At 35.3% G+C, this 27483-nt stretch overlaps 1 protein-coding gene and 1 pseudogene across 15 annotated transcripts in view; one reads left to right on the top strand and one right to left on the bottom strand.

Moving 5' to 3' along the window:
• CHD9 (chromodomain helicase DNA binding protein 9) overlaps positions 1-27103 on the top strand; it is a 330078-nt gene extending 302975 nt beyond the window's left edge. For 11 of the 15 annotated variants that reach the window (XM_058280018.2, XM_058280021.2, XM_012523904.3 and 8 more), the window contains 7 exons: positions 6849-7121; positions 7846-8014; positions 13906-14045; positions 14728-14949; positions 18781-18909; positions 21669-21773; positions 23625-27103. In XM_058280018.2, the coding sequence (XP_058136001.1) occupies positions 6849-7121; positions 7846-8014; positions 13906-14045; positions 14728-14949; positions 18781-18909; positions 21669-21773; positions 23625-24503 (1917 nt within the window). In that variant the 3' untranslated portion in view covers positions 24504-27103. The remainder of the gene's footprint in view (positions 1-6848; positions 7122-7845; positions 8015-13905; positions 14046-14727; positions 14950-18780; positions 18910-21668; positions 21774-23624) is intronic. The other 4 variants (XM_023587822.3, XM_058280023.2, XM_012523905.4 and 1 more) reach the window with 1 other exon arrangement.
• Positions 10865-13309, bottom strand: LOC139436907 (macrophage metalloelastase pseudogene; annotated as a pseudogene).
• Positions 27104-27483: the final 380 nt, after the last annotated feature.

Below are 27483 nucleotides of genomic sequence, written 5' to 3'. Positions count from 1 at the left end.
TAAAACCCAAAGATCAAAATGGGTGAAGTAAGAACTGCCTTTACAACAATAACATTGAATCTTGATGGATTAAACTCCTCAATCAAAAGATAGATTGGCAGAATATATAAGAACATATAAGCCATCTATGTGCTGTCTACAAGCCATCTATATGCTGTCTACAAATGACTCACCTTAGATGCAAATAGATAGAAAGTGAAAGACTAGAAAAGGATACTCCATGCATGCAGTAACCAAAAAGAAAAAGAAAAAAAAAAAACTGGAGTAGCTGTACTTATATTGGATGAAATAGACTTTAAAAACAAAGCTGTTATTAGGACAAGGGAAGAAATTATATATTAATAAAAGGGGTAATTCACCAGGAATAAATAACAATCATAAATGTATATACACCTAACCAGGATGCCCCAAATTACATGAGGCAAACACTAGGAAAACTGAAGGGAGAAATAGATTTCTCTACAATAATAATTGGAGACTTTAATATACTACTCTCATCACTGGATATAATATCTGGGCAAAGGATCAATAAAGAAACAGTTTTAATAATATGATAAATGAACTAAATCTAAAAGATAAACAGAACATTGTTCCCCAAAATAGTAGGATATACTTTCTTCTCAAGTGCTCCTGGATCTTTCTCCAGGATAAACCATATATTGGGTCACAAACCAGATTTCAGTAAATTTAAAAGATTGAAATTATGCAAAGCATTTTCTCTGATCACAATGGAATAAAGCTGGAAATCAACAACAGGCCAAAAAAAAGGGAAAATTCACAAATATTTGGAGATTAAACAAGACTATTAAAGAGTGGGTCAAAGAAGAAATTGCATGAGAAATTAGCAAATATCGTGAGACAAATGAAAATGAGAAAGTAACATATTAATACCTATGGGATGCAATATAGAGAGGGAAATTTATAACCCTTAATGCTTACTTTAAAAGTTGAAATAGAAAAAGAACTACAATAAATGAAATAGACATAAAAACGGGGCCATTGCTACTGACCCCACAGAAATAAGAGAGACCATAAGAGGATAAGACCTCTTATAAGATCATAAGATGAACAAGTGTACACCAACAAACTAGACAAATACTCAAAGAAGATTTATTTATTTATTTATTCTTACCCATATTCTTCCAAAAAATTGAACAGGAAGGAACGCTACCAAACTTATACTATGAAACCAACATGTAATACCAAAACCAGATAAAGAAAATTACAGACCCATTTCCCTAATGAATACAGATGCAGAAATCCTCAACAAGATGCTTGCTAATTGGATCCAACGATACATTAAAAGAATTATTTGTCATTATCAAGTGGGTTTTATCCCAGGTATACAAGGTTGGTTTAACACAATAAAATCAATTAGTGTATATTCCACATAAATAAGTCAAAGAAAAATCACATGACCATTCTGTTGATAAAGAAAGACTTTTGACAAAATATAGTATCCTTTCTTGATAAAAAATACTCCAAAACATAGGAATGGAAGCCAAGTTTCTTAACATGGTACAGGGCATATATGAAAACCCCACTGACTGAAAGCTTTCTCATTGAGATTGGGAACACTGGCTGCTCACTGTCACCACTGTTCCAATATACTTGTACAGGGTCTAGCTAGAGCAATCAGGCAATCAAAAGAGATAAAAGGTTTCCAAATTAGGAAAAAAAGTAAAAATTGTACTATTCACAGAAAATAGGATCTTAAACCTAGGAAGTCCCCCAAAAATCTACAACATAGCTACTAGAACTAATAAATTAGTTCAGCAAAGTGGTAGGATACAAGGTTAATAAGCAAAAATCAGTATTTCTATACACTGGTAATGAGCAATCTGAGGGGGAAGTCAGGGAAAAACATTCCATTTATTATAATGACTAGAAGAATCATATATTTAGGAATAAACTTAACTAGGATGTAAAGCACTTGTTTCAATACTTTGAAAAAGAAATTAAAGATGATCTAAATAAATGGAAGAACATTCCATGTCCATAGATTGGAAGACTAAATATCATTGAGATGTCAGTTCTACTACAACTGCAAGCAAGAGAGTCCCATCCACTGGATGTAAGGGATTGAAGCCCCCCTCAATTAATGGTAGAGTGGGCACCACCATCCCAGAGTCCTCAGGATTGGGAAATGAACTGTAGACTAAAATAAACTTACTAGTGTTCTACTATAGACTTACTGTGATTCTAGCAATGGAAAAAATACTGTTGTGGAGGCAGTGGTCCATGGATGTTATGGGTTTAGGGAGAGAGAAAAACAGATGTAATAGGAGGGCATTTTTGGGACTTGGGAATCATCCTGAATGACATTACAATGACAGATACAGGCCATTATATATCCATCCATAACCTACAGGGTCAAATGGGAGAGAATGAAAATACAGTAGTAAATAATAATCCATGCTTAGTGGCAATGCTCCAAATAATGTGTTTTATCAGTTGCAATGAATGTACCACAATGATGGAAGATGTTGCTAATGTGGGAAAATGTGAGAGGTGTGGGGAGCAGGGCATAGGGGAGTCCCCTATATAGTCTCTGTAACATTTATGTAATAGAGGTATCTTTTAAAAAATAAACAGTTAAAAAAAATTTTTTTAAGGTGTTATACACAAATAGATATACAGATTCAATGCAATTCCAATAAAAATCCCAACAGCCTTTTTTTAAACAAAGGGAAAATCCCATTATCAATTTTATTTGGAAGAATACAAGGTCCCAAGTAGCCAGAAACATCTTAAAAAGGAAGAATGAAGGTGGAAGACTCATTTCTGAGCTTAAATCCTATTACCTAGCTGAGGTGATAAAAGCGGCATGGTACTGGCATAAAGATAGACATACAGACCAAGGAATTGATGTTTCAGAAACAGACTCACATCTATGGTCAAGTGATTTTTGACAAGGTTGGCAAGCCCACCCAGCTGGATTAGAACAGTCTATTTAACAAATGGTGCCAAGAGATCTGAATATCCATATCTAAAAGAAAAAGGACCTCTATTTTACACCTTATACAAAAATTAACTCAAAATGGATCAAAAACCTAAAAAAGGCATAACCGTAAAATTCCTATAAGAAAATGTTGGGAAACATCTTCAAGACCTGATAGTAGGTAGTGGTTTCTTAAATCTTATACCGAAAACCCAAGCAATAAGAGAAAAAAATGGATAAATGGGACCTCCTCAAAGTTAAACACTTTTGTGCTTCAAAGGGCTTTTTGTCAAGAAGGTGAATGGGCACCCACTCAATGGGAAAAAAATTTTAGAAACCACATATCTGAAAAGGGTTTGATTTCCATGCTACATAACGAGCTCATACGGGAAGCAGACTTGGCCCAATGGATAGGGCGTCTGCCTACCACATGGGAGGTCCGCAGTTCAAACCCCAGGCCTCCTTGACCCATGTGGAGCTGGCCCATGCGCAGTGCTGATGCATGCAAGGCGTGCCATGCCATGCAGGGTGTCCCCTGTGTAGGGGAGCCCCACGCGCAAGGAAGTGCGCCCCATAAGGAGAGCCATCCAGCACGAAAGAAAGTGCAGCCTGCCCAAGAATGGCCCTGTACACACGGAGAGCTGACACAAGATGACGCAACAAAAAGAAACAGATTCCCGGTGCCGCTGATAAGGATAGCAGCAGTGACAGAAAAACACACAGCGAAATTACACAGAGAGCAGACAACTGGGGCGGGGGGAAGGGGAGAGAAATAAATAAAAAATAAATCTTTTAAAAAAAGAGAGAGAGATCATGCAATGCAATAGTGAAAGAGCTAGCAATCCAGTTTTAAAATGTGTAAGACTTAAATAGACATTTTTCCAAAAGGAAATATAAATGGTGAAAAAGTACATGAAAAAAAATGTCCATCCCTAGCTGTTAGGGAAATGTAAATCAAAACTACAATGAGATATCATCTCACACACACAGATAACAAGTGCTGGAGGGAAGCTGATGTGGCTCAAGGGATTGGGCTCCTGTCTGCCATATGGGACGTCCAGGGTTTGTTTTCTGGGGCCTCGTGATGAAGGCAAGCTGGCCTGTGTAGACAACTGACCTGCGTGGTGTCTTGGCCCGTGCCCAAATGCTGTCCTGAGCAGATAGCTGGTGCAACTAGATGATGCAACAAAAAGAGACACAGGAGACAATAAGAGACAAAATAGATCAGGGAGCTGAAGTGGTGCAAGAGATTGAGCACCTCTCTCCCACTCCAGAAGGTCCCAGCATCGGTTCCCGGTACTGCCTACAGAGAAGACAAGCAGACACAGAAGAATGCACAGCGAATGGACACAGAGATCAGACAACAGGGGGGAGAGCAGATAAGGGGGTTAGGGGGAGGGAATAAATAGATAAATCTTTTTAAAGAAAGTACTGGAGAAAATGTTGAGAAATAGGAACCCTCCATCACAGTTGGAGCAAATGTAGAATGGTGCAGCCTCGGTGGAAGACAGTTTGGCAGTTCCTCAGGAAGCTAACTGTAGAACTGCTGTATGATCCAGGAACATATCCAGAAGGACTTAAAACTGTGATGCAAACTGGCATTGCACACCAATGTTCATAGAGATGTTATTCACAATTGCCAAAACATGGAAACAACCCAGCTGTCCCTCGACCAATAAATGGGTAAGCAAAATATATGTGCAATGGAATACTATACTGCTGTACAAAGAAGTGAAGTCGGGACACATATGACAACATGGATGAACATTGAGGACATTATGTTGAGTGAAATAAGCCAGACATAAAGGGACAAATACTGTGTGGTCTCACTAATATGAACTAAATACAAAGAATAAACACATAGCATGAAAACCTAGAGTATAGGTTACTGAGAGAGAGGATGAGGGCTAAGAAGGGTTGCTGATGCTTAATGTATGTAGAATTTTTAATTAGTATAGAAATAGAGTTGATGGTAGCACATTATGGTTGAGTATAACACGGCTGATTTATAAATGGGATTGTGGCTGAAAGGGGTAGTCTGGGGAGATTAATGTCAATTGAAAGAAAGCTAGAGAATAGTCTTGGGACTGAGTAACATAATGAACCCAGAGGTGGGTGATGATTGTGGTCAACAGTACAAATACAAGAACATTTTCCTATGAACTAGAACAAATGTACATCATATTACAGGGTGGTGCATGGGGAAAGTACAGTTAATGTAACTTACAGACAATAGGTAACAGCAATATTACAATATTCTGGCATCAGTGCTAAAGAAGGTATTATATCAACACTAAGGGTCAATAATATGGGGTGTGAGATTTTTTTCTTTTGGACTAAAGAAAACATTCAGAAATTTACTGGGATGATGACTGCACAACTCTTACAAAACTGAGAGCCACTGAGTGTACTTTTGGGGTAGATTGTAAAAGGCATAGGATCTGTATAACACTTTGAACCAAGTGGTGTAAGTTGGGCTGTGGTTAACAGTATAAATATGAGAGTATTCTCTCAAACTATAACAAATGTACAATATTAATACATGGTGTTACTAATAGGGTGTGTATGGAGAAAATAAAACAAATGTAAGGTATGAACCATAAAAAAAAAACCTGTAGGAAATGTAGGGTGACAGCTTGGTGTTAGCATAAAAAGTCTAGATTTTTCTTATCAAGTACAGTAATTATACTTAAATGTATGTGTTTCTAAGTATAACCTTAGAGTGTTTAGAAAACAAATGTTTATGTGTGAGTGCTTTTTATGAAACATACTTTCAAGTGAACCTTCTTGAAGAAATTTGCCATAGCTGATTTTGTTTTTGTTGTTTTTTTTCTTTTTTTTCCTTTTTTTTTTTAATTTAATAAACTTTATTTTTAAAGAGGTTTTAGATTATAGAAAAGTTACATCAAAAGTATGATGAATTCCTGTATGCCCCATCTATAGCCAGATTTGACCAGCAATAAAAAGCTCATTTTAAACACATGTACAGTTAATATTGGATTAATACAGACCTTCTTCCCATATGTGATTAGACTGCTGTTTTATGTTAACACAAGGCTGCCTCTGACATGGAAAGCTTTCAAGATTCTTAGTATTTTTTTTGTTTATATACCAAATAATATATTTGTTGCCATGTCAAATAAATAATTTTAATATGCTATTAACTGATAAAACAGAAATCCTTTCAATTTTTATGTGTAATTATGTTTTTAAATTTAGAACAGATATGTCTTAAAGCTTAGAATTCATTCCTGTGAGCTAATAGATTGTTTTAAAATTGCCTCTTAAGTCACATAAAAATATAAACTGCCAATAAAAATATAAGATGCTGAACCATTAATAATTGATGGGTTATAAATGGAGACAACAGCAAGGTACAAACTCTCATCAGATAAGGAATAATATTTTCAAAGTTTATTATTATATGGAAAGGTGTGATAAATTAATAATATTTCAAAAGAAATAAAAGAAAACAAAATGAATGGTTGTTTATGTTTTCAAACATGCTTTATGAGTATATGCATTACAAGTTTAGAAGCCTACTTATGAAATTGTTAGCAGTATTTACTTCTTAGAGTGAGGTTGTGAAAGGGGGTAATGAAGGATTTTCTACCCTTTCATATACTTCTGAGTTGTTTGAATTTTTTTTTTTTACCAGAAACTGCTTTTGTGCTTATATAAACAAAAAATAGAACTCCCTTTCTAATATATTTTTGAGCTTCACCGAAGGAAATGTGTACTTGAATGACTTCTTACAGAATTGTGATATGTATAAGAGAATGTGTATACATAGTAAATATGTGTATGTTGTAGCAGGGTTAAATCTTCCAGGATCTAAGGCCATTCGATCTCTTCAATTCTATCTAATTATTAAATTGTTATACTTTGATGTTGCTTGCTTTTTCAGGATCGTGTGATGATCAACCGGTTGGACAGTATTTGTCAAACAGTTCTGAAAGGAAAGTGGCCTTCAGCTCGAAGAAGTTATGATGCTAATACAGTGGCTTCTTTCTATACTACAAAACTGCTGGACAGCCCTGGTGCAGCTACAGATTATAGCGAGCCCAGTGTACCCACTCCCCCAGGTGCAGGTGTGAAAGAAGAACATGATCAGTCAACACAGATGTCAAAGGTGAAGAAGCATGTACGAGAAAAGGAGTTTACAGTGAAAATCAAAGACGTATGTTTATTTTTATTGCCCTAGGACCTGATTGCGATTGCGGTGTGCAGCATGCTTTTCCTGCAAGTGGCTGCCTGCTCTTACTCTTACTTCCTTCTCATACTTGTTTTCTGGTATTTGGTGGATTGTTTTGGTTTTTTGGGTTTTTTTTTATATCCAGGTTATTAAACTTGAATATTCTACTCGAGGGATCGTCATTAAATATGTTTCTGTCCTTACACTTCTGAAAGTACTTCTTCTGCTGATCAACATGCTTTCTTAAACGGTCTGACCATTTCTAACAGTTTTGGTTCTTTTATATAATACTTAAATGGTATGTACTTCATTCTCTTTAAACATTTAGCATGCCTTGCTATCAGTAACATTTCAATTTTGAATATGATTTTTGACACTAACTTTGATTATTTAGTGTCTTGGGTAATGTCTTTTAAAATATAATATGAATAATGTACATAGAGATGTACATCAACAGCTGAAAATGTTACAGTATACTAACTTTATTTTGCTCCAGAAAGTGTGTATAGTTCCTGGATATTTTCATTTGAGAGCAAATTCCTTATAGAAATTGACTGATTTTCTCCAGTTGATTTATGAATGAAAATAGAACTTAATTACTGTTTCAAATTTTTGCTTCACTTTTTCAATGTAAAAAATTCCTCTTAATATCCTAAAATCAGGGTTTTTTTTAACAGTTTCTTTCTTAATAATGGTATTTGTTCAATAGGAAGGTGGTTTGAAGTTGACATTTCAGAAGCAAGGGCATGCTCAGAAAAGACCACTTGATAGTGAAGATGGTGCTCTGGGGCAGCAGCAATACCTCACTCGGCTTCGGGAACTTCAAAGTGCATCAGAGACCAGCCTTGTCAATTTTCCAAAATCTATGCCAGGATCAGGTGAATACACAAATATACAAACAATGATCGTATTAGTATGTGATAGTCCCTACCATTTCCAAATCCTCTTTTTAGACTTTTTTTTTTTTAAACATTTATCCCTCTCCCCACCATGGTTCCCTCTTCCATCCACTCAATGTTTTGCTCATTACGTATGCTCGCAGTGTCTCCAGGAAGCACTGAGAACCGAACTCAGGCCCTCCCACGTGTGAGACAATTGCCCTGTGGCCTGAGCCGCATATGCTCCCTGCAGGCTGTGGCTTCTGCTGACTTACAGCATCTAGCTCATTGAGTGGGTGTGGCATCTAGCTTGTTGTGGCAGGTGCAGCGTCTAGTTCTAACTTCTTGCAGTGGGCGTGGCATCTAGCTTGTTGTGGCAGGTTGTAGCAGATGCAGCATCTGCTCATCTTCCTTAGGAGGCACCAGGACCCAAACCCAGAACCTCCCCTGTGCCCCCCCCCATGTGGTAGGCAGGCACCCAACTGGTTGAGCCACATCTGCTTCCCCTCTTTATAGACTCTTTTTTTTTTTAAAGATTTATTTTTTATTTATTTAATTCCCCTCCCCTCCCCCCGTTGTCTGTTCTCTGTGTCTATTTGCTGCGTCTTGTTTCTTTGTCCGCTTCTGTTGTCGTCAGCGGCACGGGAAGTGTGGGTGGCGCCATTCCTCAGCAGGCTGCTCCCTCCTTCGCGCTGGGCGGCTCTCCTTATGGGTGCACTCCTTGCGCGTGGGGCTCCCCTACGCGGGGGACACCCCTGTGTAGCACGGCACTCCTTGCGCGCATCAGTACTGCGCATGGGCCAGCTGCACACGGGTCAAGAAGGCCCGGGGTTTGAACCGCGCACCTCCCATGTGGTAGACGGACACCCTAACCACTGGGCCAAAGTCCGTTTCCCTCTTTATAGACTCTTATAATAAAAATTTATTTACCCTTTAATAGTAGGACCTCGCAGGTATATAAAGTAATCAGTATAATTAGTTTTGGCTTTTAAATTTTAATGTTTATTTTAAAATTTTTAAGATTGATTTTATTTAGTTCTTCCCACCCCCTCATTGTTTGCATTTGCTGTATCTGCTTGTTGTGTGCTCATCTTCTTTTCAGGAGGCACCAGGAACTGAACCCGGCATCTCCGTTGTCAGAGGGAGGCACATAATCATTTGAGCCACCCCTGCTCCCTGCTTTTGTTGTGCTTCTCATTGTGATTTCCTCGTGTCTCTTGTATCTCACCACTCCTGCCCCTTGCATCAGCTTGCTGTGTTGCTCATCTTCTTTAGGAGGCACCAGGCATCGAACCTGGGACCTCCCATGTGGATAGGCGAAAGCTCAATCACTTGAGCCACATCCACTTCCCTATTGAAATTTTTAATATGGCATTTTAAAGCATAGAGGGCAGTTTATTTTTAGTGGTTTGCAAATTTGTGTGGAAGCATCATTTTGTAAAGTAGCTTTAGACAAATAAAAACTTCAAACGTAGCATTTCAGTATGAAAGCAAATTATGAGTTGAAAAACAAGCATCTATATCACAAATTAATAGTCTTGGTAGAGAAGGTTAAAATGAGACGTTTCTAAAGACTTTAGAAACAGTATAGTCCAGTTCTGTAAAATATAGGAATTGTTTATGACTAATCCCTGGAAGGTAATCATTTATTCTCATGGAATACTTGGCACGGTTCTTAGGACCTTAACTGACCCTCTTTATTGTTGGGCAGATATATTTGTTAGACAATTCTTTCTTATTTAGAACATAATTTGAATTCTGTCTTTAAAGACAACCCAGAATGAATCTATTCCTATGACTACATGATAATTTTCATATTTTGGAAGTAGTTGTCTTATCTCCCCTTAGGTCTATCTATATTACTTTTCATCTTTTAACAATTTGAGTCAGCAAATGTTTATTAACTACCTAATGGTGCCTGCCGTATGCTATGTGCTCTATAGGCATTAAGGAATACATCAGACGTTCATGTTTTTATCTTAGTCAAGTTGTACTTTGTGTCCCTCTTAAAGTGTAATATCTAGAATTGAAAAGGATACACAAGATCAGCTGAATCTTTTTGTGTGGACCACCACATACTAATCACAACAAAATGCAAGTTTTCAATTTAAGCAGATGAATGACTTGGATTTCGTTTATACTTTCCTTGTACGTAAGGATAAAGGACTCTTTTTCAATATTTTGCTAAGTCTGATTATCATGCAGTATTTGGAAGCATTTCAAAACACCTGTGCATGTTCATGGTATCTGGAAATCCTACAATTTGGAAAAATAATGCTTTATTATGAATGTATCTTGAAATGGTCACTGTTTCCACTTGCTGCTAGTATCATTTTTCAGTTATAAATTAGTTTACCTTCATCATTGTAAATTTGGTCTCTCTTGTCAATTCATTAACCGTTCAGTGTAGTTCTCTAATTACTAAATTTTCAGACGTATATGCATTGTAAATCAAATATAAGTCATCTGGACTTGTCTCACTGTAGTATAAACCCACAAAATAAGCTTTGTAATGACAGTTCTGTTATTTTTTTTATTCAAGAGAATAAAAGTACATTATTGCCATTTAATTAGTTTACTTACACAATTGTCATTTTTAAAGTTCTAGGTACATTCTGATTTTACTTTTAATTATAATGTTGAAATTATTCATTTTAGGTAAGCCAGAAAGGTAATTACAATTTCAGTCCCCAAAAGGACTTCTCTTGGCCTTTGAAGGTTTCTATTTGCAAACTCAATAGTAGAGTCAAGTAAAAACTGATAATGAAGCCATCATATGCCAGGGGTTTTCAAAACAGAAAAACATATGCAATATATACTTATTAAACTGAAGTTTATTGACAAACACCAGTAATTATAACAGTCCACTATTACTTTTCAACCTTTTGGTGACATGACTGAATAGGATGTTATATTCAAGTTTGTAAGTTCCTTGGAAGAAATAGTGCTGTCCTTTGGCATAAAAGACTGCGTCAATTTTCGGTCTAATTCCTGGAAAGTTTTTGGTAATCAATTTGGGACAACCAGGGTCCATAACTTGTCTTCTCTCATCATACCTCCAATACCAGTTATCTACAAAGAAGTAGGTCTTGTAGTAAAGTAGATTAAAAATGCCCACATCAGTTTTATTCTCAAAGTCTTGGAAATCCAAAGAATATAAGCCTTTGGGGTAGTTTGGCTGCAGTCTTAAATTGCTGACTAACGTCATATTTAAAAAGAAAAACTTCCTTTCTAGCTCCAATTTCAGATGGCAAAATTGATTGTAAATTAGAAATTAAACTAACACTGATCTTAGTTATCTCAGGATACTTCCACCAAAATAACCTATCTTTAAAGAAAAATACTTTATTTCCAATTGTAGTGACAGCATCAAACACATTGTGATCACAAATAGTTCTGTACTGTTGGGATCTGGCATGGGTTGGGGCTGTTTTTGGCCTCCATAGAGAGACTAAATGTCACATATGTCATCAGTAGAGAGAAGAAATATGTTGGGGTCAACACATAACTAGGTGGGAAACATTATGGCCCTTGGATCTTTGGAATGGTCAAGACCTAAGGAATGGCCAATCTGATGAATAGAAACAACAAACAGGTTTATGCCTTTGAAGCTTTTATTCCAGATTTCATCCTCATCAAAATGTGCATCTCCTCCAATACGAGCTCCAAGTACAGAAGCATGGAATAAAACTCCACTTCTTTGATCAAAAGGGTAGAAGTCTCCATGAGCTTCTCGTGAAAAAGTTGTCATAGTGTCAGCATTGCCTGCATTAATCTTTATGCATTTTGGGGGGTGGTGGGAGTCACATCACTCCATACTTGAAAAGCATTCTGGATGGCATAGTCAACATCTGCATGTGCCAAGTCTGGAATATAATTGTTGATTCTTTAGGTGATACACATTTCTGCCATACTGGCCTCCCTGGCATTGTCTTCAAATGATGCACATTGGGCACTCCACATCAGGGTGCATACATCATTGCCAGAGTATATGTATCCAGTTGCCCAGTCACTTTTACCCCAAGAGCTGCATTTCCTGGATTTTGTTCCCCATAAGGTTCTCATTGACTTTCATTTTTGTCGTTGGAAGTCTTGTCCATGTGGAGGTCATAAAAGGTTCCCAAGTACCTCTGGGCAAATACCTCTTAATTTTCTTCTGTGTTTACATCTCTGGTCAGGGGAACGGATCCAGAATCAGTCTACTACATAAATTTTTACTGGAGTGGCATGTGTATAAGACCAAAGCCCACTTAGGAAAATCACAAGGAGATAGAAAATATTTTGAAATGAGTGATTTAAAAAAATCAAAATTTGTCATATGCAACTCAAGCAGTGCATAGAGGGAGATTTATAGTTTTAAATACTGATATTAGAAAAGAAAAGTTTAAAACCAGTGTCTAAGCTTCCACATTTAGGGGCTGGAAAAATAATAGCAAGTTAAATCTAAAGTAAGTAGAAGGAAAGAAATAAAATAGGAAAAGCCAGTAGATAAAATCAGTGAACCCAAAATTTCTTTTAAAAATTTTAAAAGAACTGATAAATATCCATCTACCCAAAAAAAAAGAAGAGAAAGCCTTGAAAATTGAACTGGGGCACAAGGAAGGGGGTTATCAGCCATCCAGGATAGAAGTTAATAAAACCATGAAAAGATTTTATGAAACAGAATCATACTTTTTAAAATGGTACTTTAGGAAAATTAGTATTAAAGCTAAAAGATACTGTAGGGAAAGTATTTTCAAATCATCCTATTCATAATATTTTGTTAAGCAGATAATAGTGAAATTCACTATAGGTTATTATGAAAGATTTTTGTTTCATAGTGTTGTATTCTATTCCTATAGTACTTTCATATATGCACAAATGATTTTTAATCATTTTAATTAGTTATTCCTTACCATATGAACTGAGGTAGCTTTTTCAAACTGAGATGGGAGAAAGGTAAGTGACTTTCATAATGCACAGCTAGCAAAAAGGCAGTACCTTATACAGGAAAACACAAAATTTGCTCAATAAATTCTACTTATATGGTTTTTCTTACACAATCATGTGAACTGTATTAAACACCTCACCCTTAATAATATTTTCTTTACAAAGAAGAATTCTAGATCATGCACTTCTTGAGGACAGGAATTGTGTCTTGCTCACCTCTGAACCACTATAATGCCTTATACATAGCTACTCAATAAATACTTATTTATTGGCCAGAGGTGGGGATCACTAAATGCAAGGAACTGTTTCATTTATACCTTTTACAAGCATTTATTGAGCGCCTACTGAAATGAGAAGTAAGGTCATTTGATTTGGCAACTCAGAAGGTATGAGTGACCTTAGAGAAAATACATAGAGAAGGTAGATTGGCACAGGAACGAACAATTGGAAATCGAAAAATAAGTTGTTCATGAAGAAGAAGAGCAAAATAAAGACCAGTTTTTCAAAATGTGATTATAGAGAGGCAAAAAGAAGTTTATTTTTTGTTTGAGTTAAGCCATGTATTTAGGTTGAGAAGAAGAACGTAATGTAGAATCATATAATTTGGAACTAGGAAACAGCTAACTGATAAAATAACTTTTTACAAAATGTAGTAGTTGATGGGCTCAAAGAAAAGGGAAAGGTTTGTCTTGGACAAGAGAAAGGCATGCTTCTTCCTCTAAAAGAGAAAGGAAGAGAAGAGAAAAAGAAAAAAAGTGAAGACAAGATGAAAGCTAAGAAGCCTAAACTATAGTTCTCCAAATTTTTAAATGAGAAATGGTATTTTTTCTAGTCTAAGAATTGCTTGGTTTAGAATATATAAAATAAGCACTATCACTTCTGTTTGTTTAGAATTTAAAAATGCTTTAATTTTTTTCAGGATCTAGATTCTAATCACTATTTTGCAATTTTAATCTGATTAGGTATTTCTGTTCAATCAACCCTTGGTCCCAATGGAGTGATATTAGACAACCAGCCTATAGTCAAAAAAAGGCGGGGAAGGAGGAAGAATGTAGAAGGTGTTGACATCTTCTTTTTTAACAGAAATAAACCACCTAATCAAGTAAGTAGAGCAATACTTAAAAACTATTGACCCTTGAGTCTAGAAATCAATCCTAGTTTATATATGTTGCTGTTTTGTGAATGTTTTTTGTTTTTTTTTTTAAGATTTATTTATTTATTTAATTTCCCCACCTCCCTGGGTTGTCTGTTCTCAGTGTCTATTTGCTGCGTCTTGTTTCTTTGTCCGCTTCTGTTGTCATCAGCGGCACGAGAAGTGTGGGCGGCGCCATTCCTGGGCAGGCTGCACTTTCTTTTCACGCTGGGCGGCTCTCCTCATGGGCACACTCCTTGTGCATGGGGCTCCCCTACGCGGGGGACACCCTTGCGTGGCACGGTATTCCTTGCGCGCATCAGCACTGCACATGGGCCAGCTCCACACCGGTCAAGGAGGCCTGGGGTTTGAACCGCGGACCTCCCATGTGGTAGACGGACGCCCTAACCACTGGGCCAAGTCCGTTTCCCGAATGTTTTTTAAATAATGAGATTATACTACATAGTTTTAGTTTGTATCTCAGTAGACTCTGACATGCTTCAACGTCTGAGAAATGTTAACTTTTAAAACATTGGCATAAACTTAAGGCACAACTTACCTTTACTCTTCTTCAATAATAATTGCTTCATTGGAATCAAAATTAGAATGATAAAGCATGTAAATAAAAATTTCATTTGGTGGTTTTCTACAGGTTACTCTAGGCATAACCACCTCACAGATTTCTACAGGGATAAATCCAGCACTGTCCTATACTCAACCTCAAGGAATACCAGATACAGAGAGTCCAGTTCCAGTTATTCATCTTAAAGATGGGACAAGACTTGCAGGTGATGATGCACCGAAGAGAAAGGATTTGGAAAAATGGCTTAAGGAGCACCCAGGTTATGTGGAAGATCTAGGAGCTTTTATTCCTGTACGTGAAACCTTTAAAAATCCTGGTATATTTCATTTCTCTGATTTTTCAGACCTTATAATGGTGAAACATAAATTCTCATCCACTTACGCTAAATATGTATTTTGCCTCAGATATAGAAAAATTAGCAGGAAAAAAAATAAAGCATCTTTCCCATGAAAGATTCCATTCAACAAATATTTAGTAATAAAAATCACCCCTGATATACAGAATTCTGTTAGGTCCATTGAAGTTTTCAAAGGTATAAAACATGCAGTCCTTTTCCCTCAAGAAGTTTATTTAAAATAATAATAATGACCATTTTATTGAATCTCAACCACGTGACTAGCATTACACTTAGTCACTGTGGCTAATGCACTCAATGTGGATTATCTCATCTAACACAACAATCCTATGGGATAACATAGTAATAACTATTTTATAGATTAAAATTAACAGAAATGTTAATAGTCCCAGGCCACACACAGCTTGTAAGTCTTAACTCCATAGTCTAAAGTACTGTTATAGTCTTAATAACCTCAGTGCTTAATTAATTTCAAGCTATAGGTGTATAGTTTGTCTTCAGATGCACAATGAGTTTGTATTAATCAAAGATGAGATTGTTCTATTTCATTTGCATTCTCATCCCCAAATGCTATTTATTTACCATTGTCTTATGGGTATATGCCTTTCTCAGTCATAGAACTCTGTATTTGATTTTGTAAAACTTTACTATCAGATGCTAATGAACCAAATTTTATGTCAGTATCCCTTGGTATTTATGTGTACTTTATAAGGTAAAGAATAAGGGAATATTCTCTGTATGGTAAAGTTAGCAGGGCATGTTCTTTCTACCTCCATTTTATAAATTAAATAGATAACCTAAGTTACTAGTACATAGTGAAACTGTGAGCTAGTAAGTAAACAATTTAAAAAATGAAAATCCTTTGAAAACTAAAAAGTGCCATGTAAATGCAAAATGATTATTATTTTATTAACAGGAAAAAAAATGCCCTATTTTTTTGTTTCCATTAAGAAGAACCACAAATGCTCCAGTCCCTAGAATGGTCTTTATATTCTTTTCATATATTTAGAGCCAGTAGTTTTACGTTGCTGCTGTTGTCAAGGTGAAACAATCTGATAATCTAAAACAGAAAGCCTCAACTTAGGCTTTCAGATGCCCTTTTCATATACCTTTCTGAAAGGATACCACACATTCTCCTGTGTTTTTTGTTTTTGTTTTTTTGTGGGGTTTGGTGGGGGGGGGGTGTTTGTTTTTTGAGGTACGGGGCCAGATATTGAACCAGGACCTCATATGTGGGAAGCCAGCATTCAGCCACTGAGCCACATCAGCTCCATTGGGTTGGGATTTTTTGTTGTTGTTGTTTTGCTTCATTTGTTTACTTGGTTTTTTTTGTTGTTTTTAAGAGACACTGGGGACTGAACCTGTGGAAAGCAGACATTCAACTGCTTAAACCACATCTGCTCCCCAATCTGTGCTTTTTTTTTTTTTATTCCACCCCAACCCCTCATCATTTATGGTTGCTGCCTGTTCTCTGTCCATTTGCTATGTGCTCTGTGTCTGCTCATCCTCTCTTTAAGAGGCACTAGGAACCAAACTCGGGACCTTCCTTGTGGGAGAGAGGCACTCAATCACTTAAGCCACCTCAGCTCCCTGGTTTTTGTCTCTCATTGCCTTTCCTCTTCGTCTCTTTGTTGCATCATCTTGCTGTACCAGAATCACCATGCCTGCCAGTCGCACCAGCTCACCTTCTCCAGGAGGTCCCGGGAACCAAACCCGGGACCTCCCATGTGGTAGGCGGGAGCCCAATCGCTTGAGCCATATCCACTTCCCCCAATATGCTTTTATTCCTTTTGATTGGGAAAAAAAAAAGCCAAATAAGGTCATTAAAATAGGGGGCGGGATTGTGGGGTTTTATTAAAAATGAAAAATCATAGAATGAATACTTCTAAACATAATGGGAATCAGTTTAACCCTGTACGTCTTAGAAGATTAGCAAAATAAAACTCATTTATTCATTCAATAAATTGTTACTGTGTACCTAGTAGTAACTATTTTAAGGTATTGAGGATAGTAACAGTGAAAAGGCAAGAGGTTCTTGCCCTCATGGCCCTTTGTCTCTGGATTCTCAAAAGCTTTCTCCTTTCACTGTAATGAAGTGTTTATTAAAATTTTTTGTTCACTTTTCCAGCTATTCATTATTTTCACTGCAAATAAACATTTTATCACGATGTTTTATATCATTATATTAGTAAGATTTTAAAGCCTTTTTTTAAAAGCAGCATTTGTTGCTGTCTAGCTTCCCAAGGGTACTTTAAATTTATGATCTTTTACATTTCATACTGTATTATATCATCTCTAAAGCTAAATATTTAATTATAACATGGTATACCAGCATACCTCAGGGATGTTCTAGATTTTGTTCCAAGCCACCACAATAAAGCAAGTCACATAAATTTTTTGGTTTCTCAGTGCATATAAAAGTTGTGTTTATACTATATTGTAGTCTATTATGTATGCCATAACATTATAACTAAGAAAAATATACATACTGCCTTATTTAAAATGTGATCAAGAGACACAAAGTGAGCACATGCTTTTGGAAAAATCATGCCAATAGATTTGTTCAATGCAGAGTTGCCACAGATCTTCAATTTGTTAAAAATACAATATCTGCAAAGCGTAATAATGCTAAGTATATATAAAGTGACATGGGAAAGAATACAAGAACAATTAGCTCTGCCTGAGCACAGTAAAATACCTAGGGAAAGATAAAGAAAAAATAGAGCTGACATTTGAATGGTGGGTAAAAGAAAAATAAGTGTGCATTGACCAAGTGAACACAAAAGAAGAATATTCTAGACATTTTATAGAATAGTGTTAAAAAGATGGTACAACTGTAAGGCATATTCATAAAACAGTGACGAGTATGATATTCCAAAGGGTGTGAGGGAATAAAAAGAGTAGTAATAACTGGATAGAAAAGGTGAGTTAGGTCCAGGCTATGGCTGGACTGGTGTTTGAGTATTAGTCTTCTTGGATGCTCTATTGGTTGGAAATTAGCTATAAACATCAAGCTCTGCTTTGTTAACAGTTATAGAGGTAAGCAGCATGGTATGATGTAAAGAATTTTCTTTTTTTTTTTTTTTTGCCAGATATTGGCTTCTTAATCTGGCTTGACCACTTACTAGCTGTATGACCTTGAGGAAAATAACTTCTCTGAATCTTGATTCTCCATTTGCAAAATAAGAATACTACACTTTAGTATTGTTTTAAGGATTCCATGAGAAGAGATAAGAAAAAGCATTAATGACACAAAGAGAAATGGAAGCCACTAGCACAAATTATTAACTGTATGGGAGCTCAGGAAAAGTCTGATAAATTTATGAAACAGGAGAAAAAGTAAAGTAGTCTATAGTTTATAGAAAACGTCCCCAGCAATATTGGTAATTTCTTCAAGTATTCCTCCTCAGGAATACCATGATCTTTGAGGGCATTTAAGGAAAGAGTCCTGTTCATTTTAGGGTCCAGTCTAAGGACCCTAGTTTCATATAGAACCATAAATGTTCTATATGAAAACTTATGATTGACCTTCAGTAATCATTAAAGACCAAAGTAGTTCTTTAAATGTATAATTTGAGGAAAAGATACATGCAAGTACCTTTTAAAGTCTTCCCTTGAAGCTTTGTTTTTAAAATGTGGATAACTAGAGGGTAAATGCTTCCATATTACATACAGTCAGCTTTTTGGATCAGCTCATTTGTAATATTTTTAATAGTTGTACACAGGTGAAGATTTTTAGAGCTCTTTCTTTGTCTTTGTATTTTTAGAGAATGCAGCTTCATGAGGGGAGACCTAAACAAAAAAGGCATCGTTGCAGAAACCCCAATAAACTCGATGTTAATAGTCTCACTGGAGAAGAACGTGTTCAGCTAATTAACAGAAGAAATGCCAGAAAGGTTTGTGTTTATTTGTTATTAATTTTTCATACTGATTCAATATTTAAGAGCTCTCTAGAACGCTATTTCATCTTGCAGTATTTTTCAGCAAAACAGGAAATGGGTTGAACCCAAGCAGATTTGTGGGGGAAATCATAGACTACATCTAGTGGATAAAGACTAGGGATGTGCTAAACATCCTGCTATGCATATTATTGGTCGATTATATCAGTAGTGCCAAGATTGAAAAACTCTGATCTAAGGAGACAACATTCATACCATAGCCATCATAGATTTGTGTATTTATCACTGCAGTTTTCCATCAGGTAGCAGTAAGGTGTCTTGTTCTATCAAACTTTGCATGTGACATAATTTTCTGATAGGTGGAACTAAAATGTGCACAAAGATACCTTATAGACGAATGGCACCCCTATGCTTTCCTTTTTGATGAATGGTAAAAGTTAAGGTTTTTCTTAAGTTTATTTCTGAACTAAATGTGGGCCCATATTTGTTTCCACAAATTGCTTGTTTTGCATTTGGATTGGTACAGATCTCTTTTATCTCATAGGGTAAATTAGAGTAAATTGTGTCACCCTTTTATATACTTGTAGCTTTAACCCACTGCTGTTTATTCTGCTAAGCAAGTAATACAATAGATAAGAATGAAAAATGGCTAATTTGTTATTGAATTTTGTCATAAACTAAGTTATCTTACATAGGTCATATTAATTCTCTAGCTCTGCTTTGCTTTCTATTAAATACCCTACTGCCACAATAAAAATACATAAGAGCTTTGGAATGTCTTGGGGAAAAACACTGGATTGGAAAACTCTTTAAATTGAACAGTTATTTTAATATTGTATGTACTGATTTAGTCAAATTTTGTAGAGATAGCTTCTTCAGCTTTTGTTAGTACCTTAAACTAATGTCATAGATGTTTTAGGGAAAGAACAAGCGGACATTTTAGTAGTAGTTCACTTAATTTTGTGCTTGTATAGATTGTGTTCCAAATCTTTGTACTTGCCCTTATGCCAAAAATTAGCATAAATATTATAAATGACTATGTCTTAGCCAATTTTAAGGATATGGAGGAATTTGGGATTTTTTTACTTGTTAGGTTTAATATGAAATTCTAAATTTTATTTTTAATCGTTACATCCTCATGAGAGGCTAGTTCATTTCTCTTAATTTGAAGAATTCTTTATTTTCCTGAGCCTCTAGGACTGATGAGTTACTAAGGAAAAGAATCCACCTGCTAAATTCCCATAAACCACCCAAGGGGCCTCCAGTTTAAATTGGAACTTAATGAAGGGGGGAATAAAAGAAGACAACAAAGTATAGAAACTAAGTAAAAACTATAAGGAATACTAGATAAGAATATTTTTTAGGTAATTAACTGACCATATGAAACCTTGTCTAAATCCTATCAGGATATAGTATTTATTCATTCAAAGGGGTATGGAAGAAGAAATTACTCAAGAATATCTTTAGACTCCATAGGGATATTAAATTGATAGGTTCAAATCATGTGTCCAAAAATAATATTAATCCTTAAATTCCAGAATATTACCTTTGTTTTCATAGCATACTAATTATTATATTTGCTCTTTTAGTTTTCAAATTTGCTTATAATTAGTTGGTAATATCACTTTTCACATTCAAATGCTATGTATATTTTCATACTTTTAGTTTTTTAATATATGTAATAGATAAGAGCATGGACTATTTTTTTTAATCCCTCCATGGCTTTTTGCATGCTGTCTGCTCTCTCTGTCCATTTGTGGCATGCTCTTCTGCGTTTTTGCTTGTCTCCCTTTTTTTTCTTTACATCACCGTGCTGAGTCAGCTTTCCATGGCACTTGTGGGCCAGGCAGCCCTCCTCAGCGTGCAGGTGAGCCTGCCTTCACAAGGAGGCCGTGGGACGCAAACCCAGGGCCTCCCATATGGTAGGCAGGAGCCCAGCTAATTGAGCCACAGCTGCTTGCCAAGAGCCTGGATATTTGAGACCTGGCTTTGAATCCAGAAATTGCCCTTTTTAGGCAAATTATATAACATCTCTTAGGCTCAGTCCTTCATATGCAAAATAGAAATATTACTGTCTCACAAGGCTGAGTGAGAACTGAATGAAATTATATAAAATCCTTAGCACAATACTTAGAATATAATAATAACAAAAACATTTATTATATGCTAAGCACTATGCTAACGTACTTGAATTATCTCATTGTCTCTTCATATAACCCTGTGAGGAAAGTATTGTTGCTGTGATCAGGAAACTGGGGTTCAAAGAGGTATACTGATTTGCTCAAGTTCACATAGCTGTTAAGTCTGACTCCAAAGAGTATATTCTAAACTAGACTATCAGCTTATCCAATATATTAAGTACACAATAAGTTGTAGTTATTCATTTTATTGTTCCAGTTACTAGTTTGCATAGCTAGTAAGTAGCTAGTAAGTCCAAAGAGTATATTCAAAACTAGACCCTGCTTATTCAGTATATTAAGTGCACAAAAAGTTGTGCTACTCTACTTAAAACATTTAAAATTTATAATTTATAACAATTAAATCTATAATTTAAAAAAATTCCTATTACCACATGTATGTGGTCCTTATGGGTTGTAGAAGTCTTTTTTTTTTTTACATAATCATAAAGATTATTGAAGGTGGTTCAAAAAATAAATGTTTTTTTTTTTAATGAACTCTGTGGAACGCAGAATACAGTCAAGAAATATTTCCATATTCACTGGTGTTTTCATTATCTAATTCTTTTTCATTTACAGGTTGGAGGCGCATTTGCTCCACCTTTGAAAGATTTATGTAGATTCCTGAAAGAAAATTCAGAGTATGGAGTAGCTCCTGAATGGGGAGATGTTGTTAAGCAATCTGTGAGTATTTCACAAATGGTAACTCAGTCACCATTTTTTAAATTAGATACAATTTAATTATATCTTAGATTGAATTTTTTAAAGTAAACTTTATTTTAAATTCACAAAATAAAATAACAGACAAAAGGCAGCTTATGGAAGCATTACTGCAAGAAATTCTGTCCAGGTACTTTTATCCCATATTCCTGAAAACAAGCTCAGTTGTTCCTCCAATGTTTAGAAAGATAAGCAGGTGAACCCAAATTGGTTAAATGATAAAATCAAAGATAGATGGACATAGAAATATGTATAAGAATATTCATCATGATTTAGTAAGGAAAAATGGGGAAAAACTAATGGCTCATCCATATATTGAAAAACTACGCAACCATTTAAAAATTATATCTTAGAAGAACATCTAATGGCAAGAGGAAAAAAGTTCTCAATATATTAAATTGGATAATAGTTAAGGTCTTGCAAAAGTAAAGCCTAATAGTAAGTACTGAATAAATAATAGCTATTCTTTCAACAGATGTCTGAATTTAAAAGGCAGGCTATAAAATTATGTTCATTATGATTCTATTTTTTTGTTTTATTTTAGGAAGGGAAGTGGTAAGAATTGTTAATGTAAATATATGCACGGTAAAAATGGAAGAATACATTCTGAAATATTAAGAGTGGTTATCTCTATATGGTTAGGTTATGGATGTGGGGTTTTTTTGTTTGTTTTTTGTTTTTTGCATTTTATTATTGTCCATGTGTTCTACAATGAGCCCTAATACTTTTGTAATAGAACAAATAAGTTCATCTATTCAAAACAAAAGTAAAAGGTAGTCCCATAAGAATGTTATTTTACACCACAGTCTAGAGATACAGTGTCACAAATGGTAGCCACTAGGCACCTGGGGCCTTTAAGCACTTGAAGTTTGGCTAGCCTGAATTGAGATGTTTTATAAATGTAAAATACATACTGGATTTGGATTTTGAAGACTTAGTTTAGAAAAGAATGTAAAATATCTTATTAATAAGGTTTGTATTGATTACATGTTGAAATGATAATTTTGGTTATATTGGGTTATGTAGACTATATTACTAAAATTAATATCACTCCTATTTCTAAAATAGAAATTTCTAGTGGTCACTAGAAAATTTAAAAATACATAGGTGGCTTTTATTGTATTTATAATGGATGTTGCTTTTCTAGAGGTTCTAAATTCCTGAAGCTTTTAGGAGTTTTGAGCCCCCAGAAAATCATAGGAGAATTATAAGAAAGTAGTACAGATTGTGCTCCATTATCCTGGACTTGATGCTTTTCCATCTGCCGGTGCTACTGCTGTTTTGAGCCAAGGGATTTTTTTCTCTTTGTTGAGTATATTTTCAGCTTGACCCTGGTTTGGTGCTATCTCCCTTATACCAATAGTGACAGTTAAAAGAGTTATATGAATCATCAGTTTAGCCTTAAACTTTGCCTTACTTCCCCCTCCTTCCCTTGTTGCTATTCCATCTTAGAAGGGAGCTACTTCTTCACTTTTTTAGAGCAAATGGTGTATGCTCTATGTATTGCATATTTCACTAATGAAGAAATGTCTCTGAACCTGTTGTTTTCTAGAACTAGTCTGCAGACTCATGACTCATAACGTGGAAGGCGGAAGCTAGAGGCCTCTTTATACTCTTATTCTACAATGGAATGAGAAATGGAAGAGCAGTTTCAAACCTCTATTTATGATAAAATGAAAATAGATGGTCTCTTTCATAATTATTTTCTATAGGATAACTTTATGAATAATTACCTGTTCTTAGTAGGTTGTTGCATGACAAGATAGTGATTTTATTTTTATGTAGCTATTATTAATAAATATACATTTATTTCAGGGATTTCTTCCAGAAAGTATGTATGAACGTATTCTCACTGGTCCTGTTGTGAGAGAAGAAGTAAGCAGGCGGGGGAGACGACCTAAAAGTGGAATTGCAAAGGCAGCAGCCACAGCAGCAACTGCAACCACAACCAGTGTTTCAGCCAGTCCTTTGTTAGCCAATGGGTTACTTCCAGGTGTGGATCTTACAACTCTTCAGGCCTTACGACAAAACCTACAAAACTTGCAGTCAATGCAAGTAACTGCAGGGCTAATGGGAGTGCCTGCTGGCCAGTCTTCTGGAGGAGAAGCTAAAAACATGGCTGCCATGTTCCCCATGCTGCTGTCAGGAATGGCTGGATTACCAAATCTGTTGGGCATGGGAGGACTCCTGACAAAGCCTACAGAATCTGGAACAGAAGAGAAAAAGGGAAATGACTCTAAGGAGCTAGAAGGAAAAAAAGAAAGGACAGAGAGACAAAATTCAGAAAATGGTGGAGAAAACTCTTTGTCAAGTTCTCCTTCAACATCCTCTACTTCTGCATTAAATACAGCTGCAGCTGCCAACCCATTAGCTCTTAACCCTCTATTACTATCTAATATACTTTATCCAGGGATGCTTCTCACTCCAGGCCTTAATCTTCATATTCCAACTTTGTCTCAGTCGAATACTTTGGATGTGCAGAAAATCAAGAACAGTGACTTAGGCTTGTCTAAGTCTGTAGAAGTAAAGGAAGAAGATTCCAGAGTTAGAGATCAGGAAGACAAAGGAGGAACTGAACCAAGCCCTCTCAATGAAAACAGCACAGATGAGGGTTCAGAGAAAGCCGATGCTTCATCTGGATCTGATAGTACATCGTCATCATCAGAGGATTCAGATTCTAGTAATGAAGACTGATTCCCAGACTTTGCACTTAAATTGTGAACTAATTTTTGGATTTTTTTCCTTTAATTATTAACTGTAAATTCCCCAGTGTTGAGTGCATCAATAACTTACTGACCGAACATTTCAGTTATTTGTTTAGAAGTGCAAACTGCTTTCAGAGACATTTTGCATGTAATATTTCTTAAGAGTCATAGGTTTCTGAACTCGTATGTACTATCAAATACATAAAGGTGTAAAATTACAACAAAAGGCATTATAATTTTGTTGGGGGTTAATTTTATGAAAATTATGCTCAATAAGAGTTGTATATTTAATATATTTGCAGTGAACACAGAATACTTTATGCATATTACTGATTTAATTTGAATATAGTTTTACAGCCTCCTTGACACCTATAATTTACAGATCAAAACTCAGCAATAATTTGGGCAGCTAATGAATGTCATGAAAGCTGTAGAATCTACATCACCATCCATTGCTTTAATTACATGAAAATGCTCTAGTGTTGTGATACACTGCTGATGTTTCCAATTCAGGTACAAGTATGTTTTAAAGAAGAAATAAGTTTCCCAATCAGCCAATTTAACTGGCTACCTGTTACCTCAGCTGAGTTAGTTTAGGAAGTTTACATTCGTTTCTAATTCTATACTTGTTTTCAGGGGTTTTTTAAACGCATCCTATAGATCATGTTAATCTGGCAAGAAATATGACTTGCTTTTTACTGAGTTTAACTCTGCTATCAGTGAAAGCAAGTCATGAAATAATCCTGTGTCATGTGACTTTGGCACTCTGTAGACATACTCAGTTTTAACTTTTCAAAGTTTGGCCTCCTATTAGAAAAAATCATGTCACAGATGAGTAATGTCTGTCTTCAGGGCTCAGAAAAGGCAAACTCATAAATGCCATTGAAAAGAACTTTCAACACAGCATACTTCATGTAAAAAAAATTGTCTGTTTGCTTTATCTGTATAGATTTCTGTTTGTGTTTTATGTCATGAAAATCTTCCAAAATTAACATATAATAGTGGTAAAGTAATATGCAGATAGTCTAAATTCATTTTGAGTTTCTAGGTGTAAGCATACTAAATGTTGCCCAGAATCAGTGTTGGGTTATCAGTTTATACAAAATACGCTGAGTTGCCCATTTTGAAAATGCACTTTGAATAATCTCAAAAGGATATACAAGTTATACCTGTAAGCTATATAAATGAAGCCCCAGGCTTCTGTTCAATTCCTTAAGAACCCTATACCATGTAAAATTTGTCTGATACTTGATTTGTGATACAATTTCTCCTGCTTAAGCTGCTATTATTCCAACAAGGTAGAGGTCCAGGTTCACTTTCAAATACATTTAAAACAATTAGAACTGAATTATACTTAAAAATATTACTTACAGTCTACGGAGAGATAAATGTTAGCTTTCTGGTTCTCAAGTAAGTCAGTGATAAGGATTATGAGGGGATAAATTTAGGAAAAAATAATACCCTAATTGTCCTCCACTGGAAAAGTAATTTCTCATGTATTTTGATAGAACTCTCTTGCTTTCTCATGACTTAAGCAATTGTATTGGGTTTTACCAAGACCTTTACCAGTAAATTATGTTTCTGTATGTAAAATAACTTACCCCATTATTAGAGAAACAGTGTTATATGTATTTACAAACTTATATAAGTTCCTTTAGGGTTGTATTGATTTTTGTATTTTTCCAAAATAGTACATTGAATTGATGATCCTTTATGCAATGTCTTAGCAATAGTCATTATAATGCCCATCCAGGAGAAGTGGGTAGTAATTCTTCATCATGAAAACTATACATTACATATTTAGTATCTTCCCTTTGCAGTATTGCACTTTTGTTTAACTAGAATACACCTACAAAATAGCCAAAGTTTTCAAACACAGTTAACTTAGTTTGCCGGTGGAGTATTTCAACACCATCCATTTTTCCCTTCCCTCTCTCTCGTTCTTTTCTTTCCCCAAATTTAAGAAAAGAAAAAAAGGGAGGGGAGAGCCCTAGATCTTATTAAAATCTAATTTATATCAAATTTATGAAATAAAGTATTTTCCTAATTATGGTCAAGTGAATTTGGTTAACATCCTAGTGATACTCTTTCTATGTAATAAGGCAATTACAGTTTTCAAAGCATTAACTTTAAATATTCTTGGGTTTCACAACACTTTTATTTCAGATTGATTGGGAAAAAGTTCTCCAGCTATCAGCTTTAAAAAAAAGAAAAGAAAGAAAACATGCAAATATGGTTGTGTTAATTTAAGGGTTATAAGGGGAAAAGAAATCAATAGAATTTCACAATACTAAAGTTGCAGTTGAAAGGATATTCAAGTATGTGTTGGTAGTTACTAAAAGAATTATAGCTGTTATTGCCTTGTATTTATAGCCCTTGTTTCAGGTTTCATGATCCAAGTCTTAGTCCAATTTTTTCTTTTGGACATTTGCAATATTTACCAGTTGTGTTCTGTGTAGTCTGAATTTGCTTTCTGTAGTTGAGCAAACGTCTTAAAAAGTCATTTGTAATTTATTAAATTACTTTCTATGATGTTCTATAGAGCAAATGGAAGTTTAATTATTTTTTATTAAACATATTCTTTGACTACCCATGATGTCAGCCTGTGTACATGAAAATACTTCACCTATAACAAGTATAGATTTTTCATTTTTATTTAATTTCATTATTGTTCTATAGTGATTGTTGTAAAAAAGTAAAAGAAGAAAAGATATTTTCCCTGGGCCTTTGAAAACTCCAGAAAGTTTCAGAGGTACATCTAGCACCTTAAATTAATCCATTTGAGAACTCAGTAATTATTATTTTTTATCCCAGGACTTAAGAGTATAGCCTAACTCAATGTCATTTTTTGTAGTATTTTTTGATAAACACTTTTCCCCCCAGAGTAAAAGAAATAATTTGAGTAGAAGTTATGTACAAAGAAAAACTGAGAAGTATTGCATATAAGATCCTACAATATGTAAACGTTT

This window comes from Dasypus novemcinctus, chromosome 18 (genome assembly GCF_030445035.2).
Source record: "Dasypus novemcinctus isolate mDasNov1 chromosome 18, mDasNov1.1.hap2, whole genome shotgun sequence".
Taxonomy (NCBI): Eukaryota; Metazoa; Chordata; class Mammalia; order Cingulata; family Dasypodidae; genus Dasypus; species Dasypus novemcinctus.
This window is presented reverse-complemented; position numbering and strand designations above follow the sequence as displayed.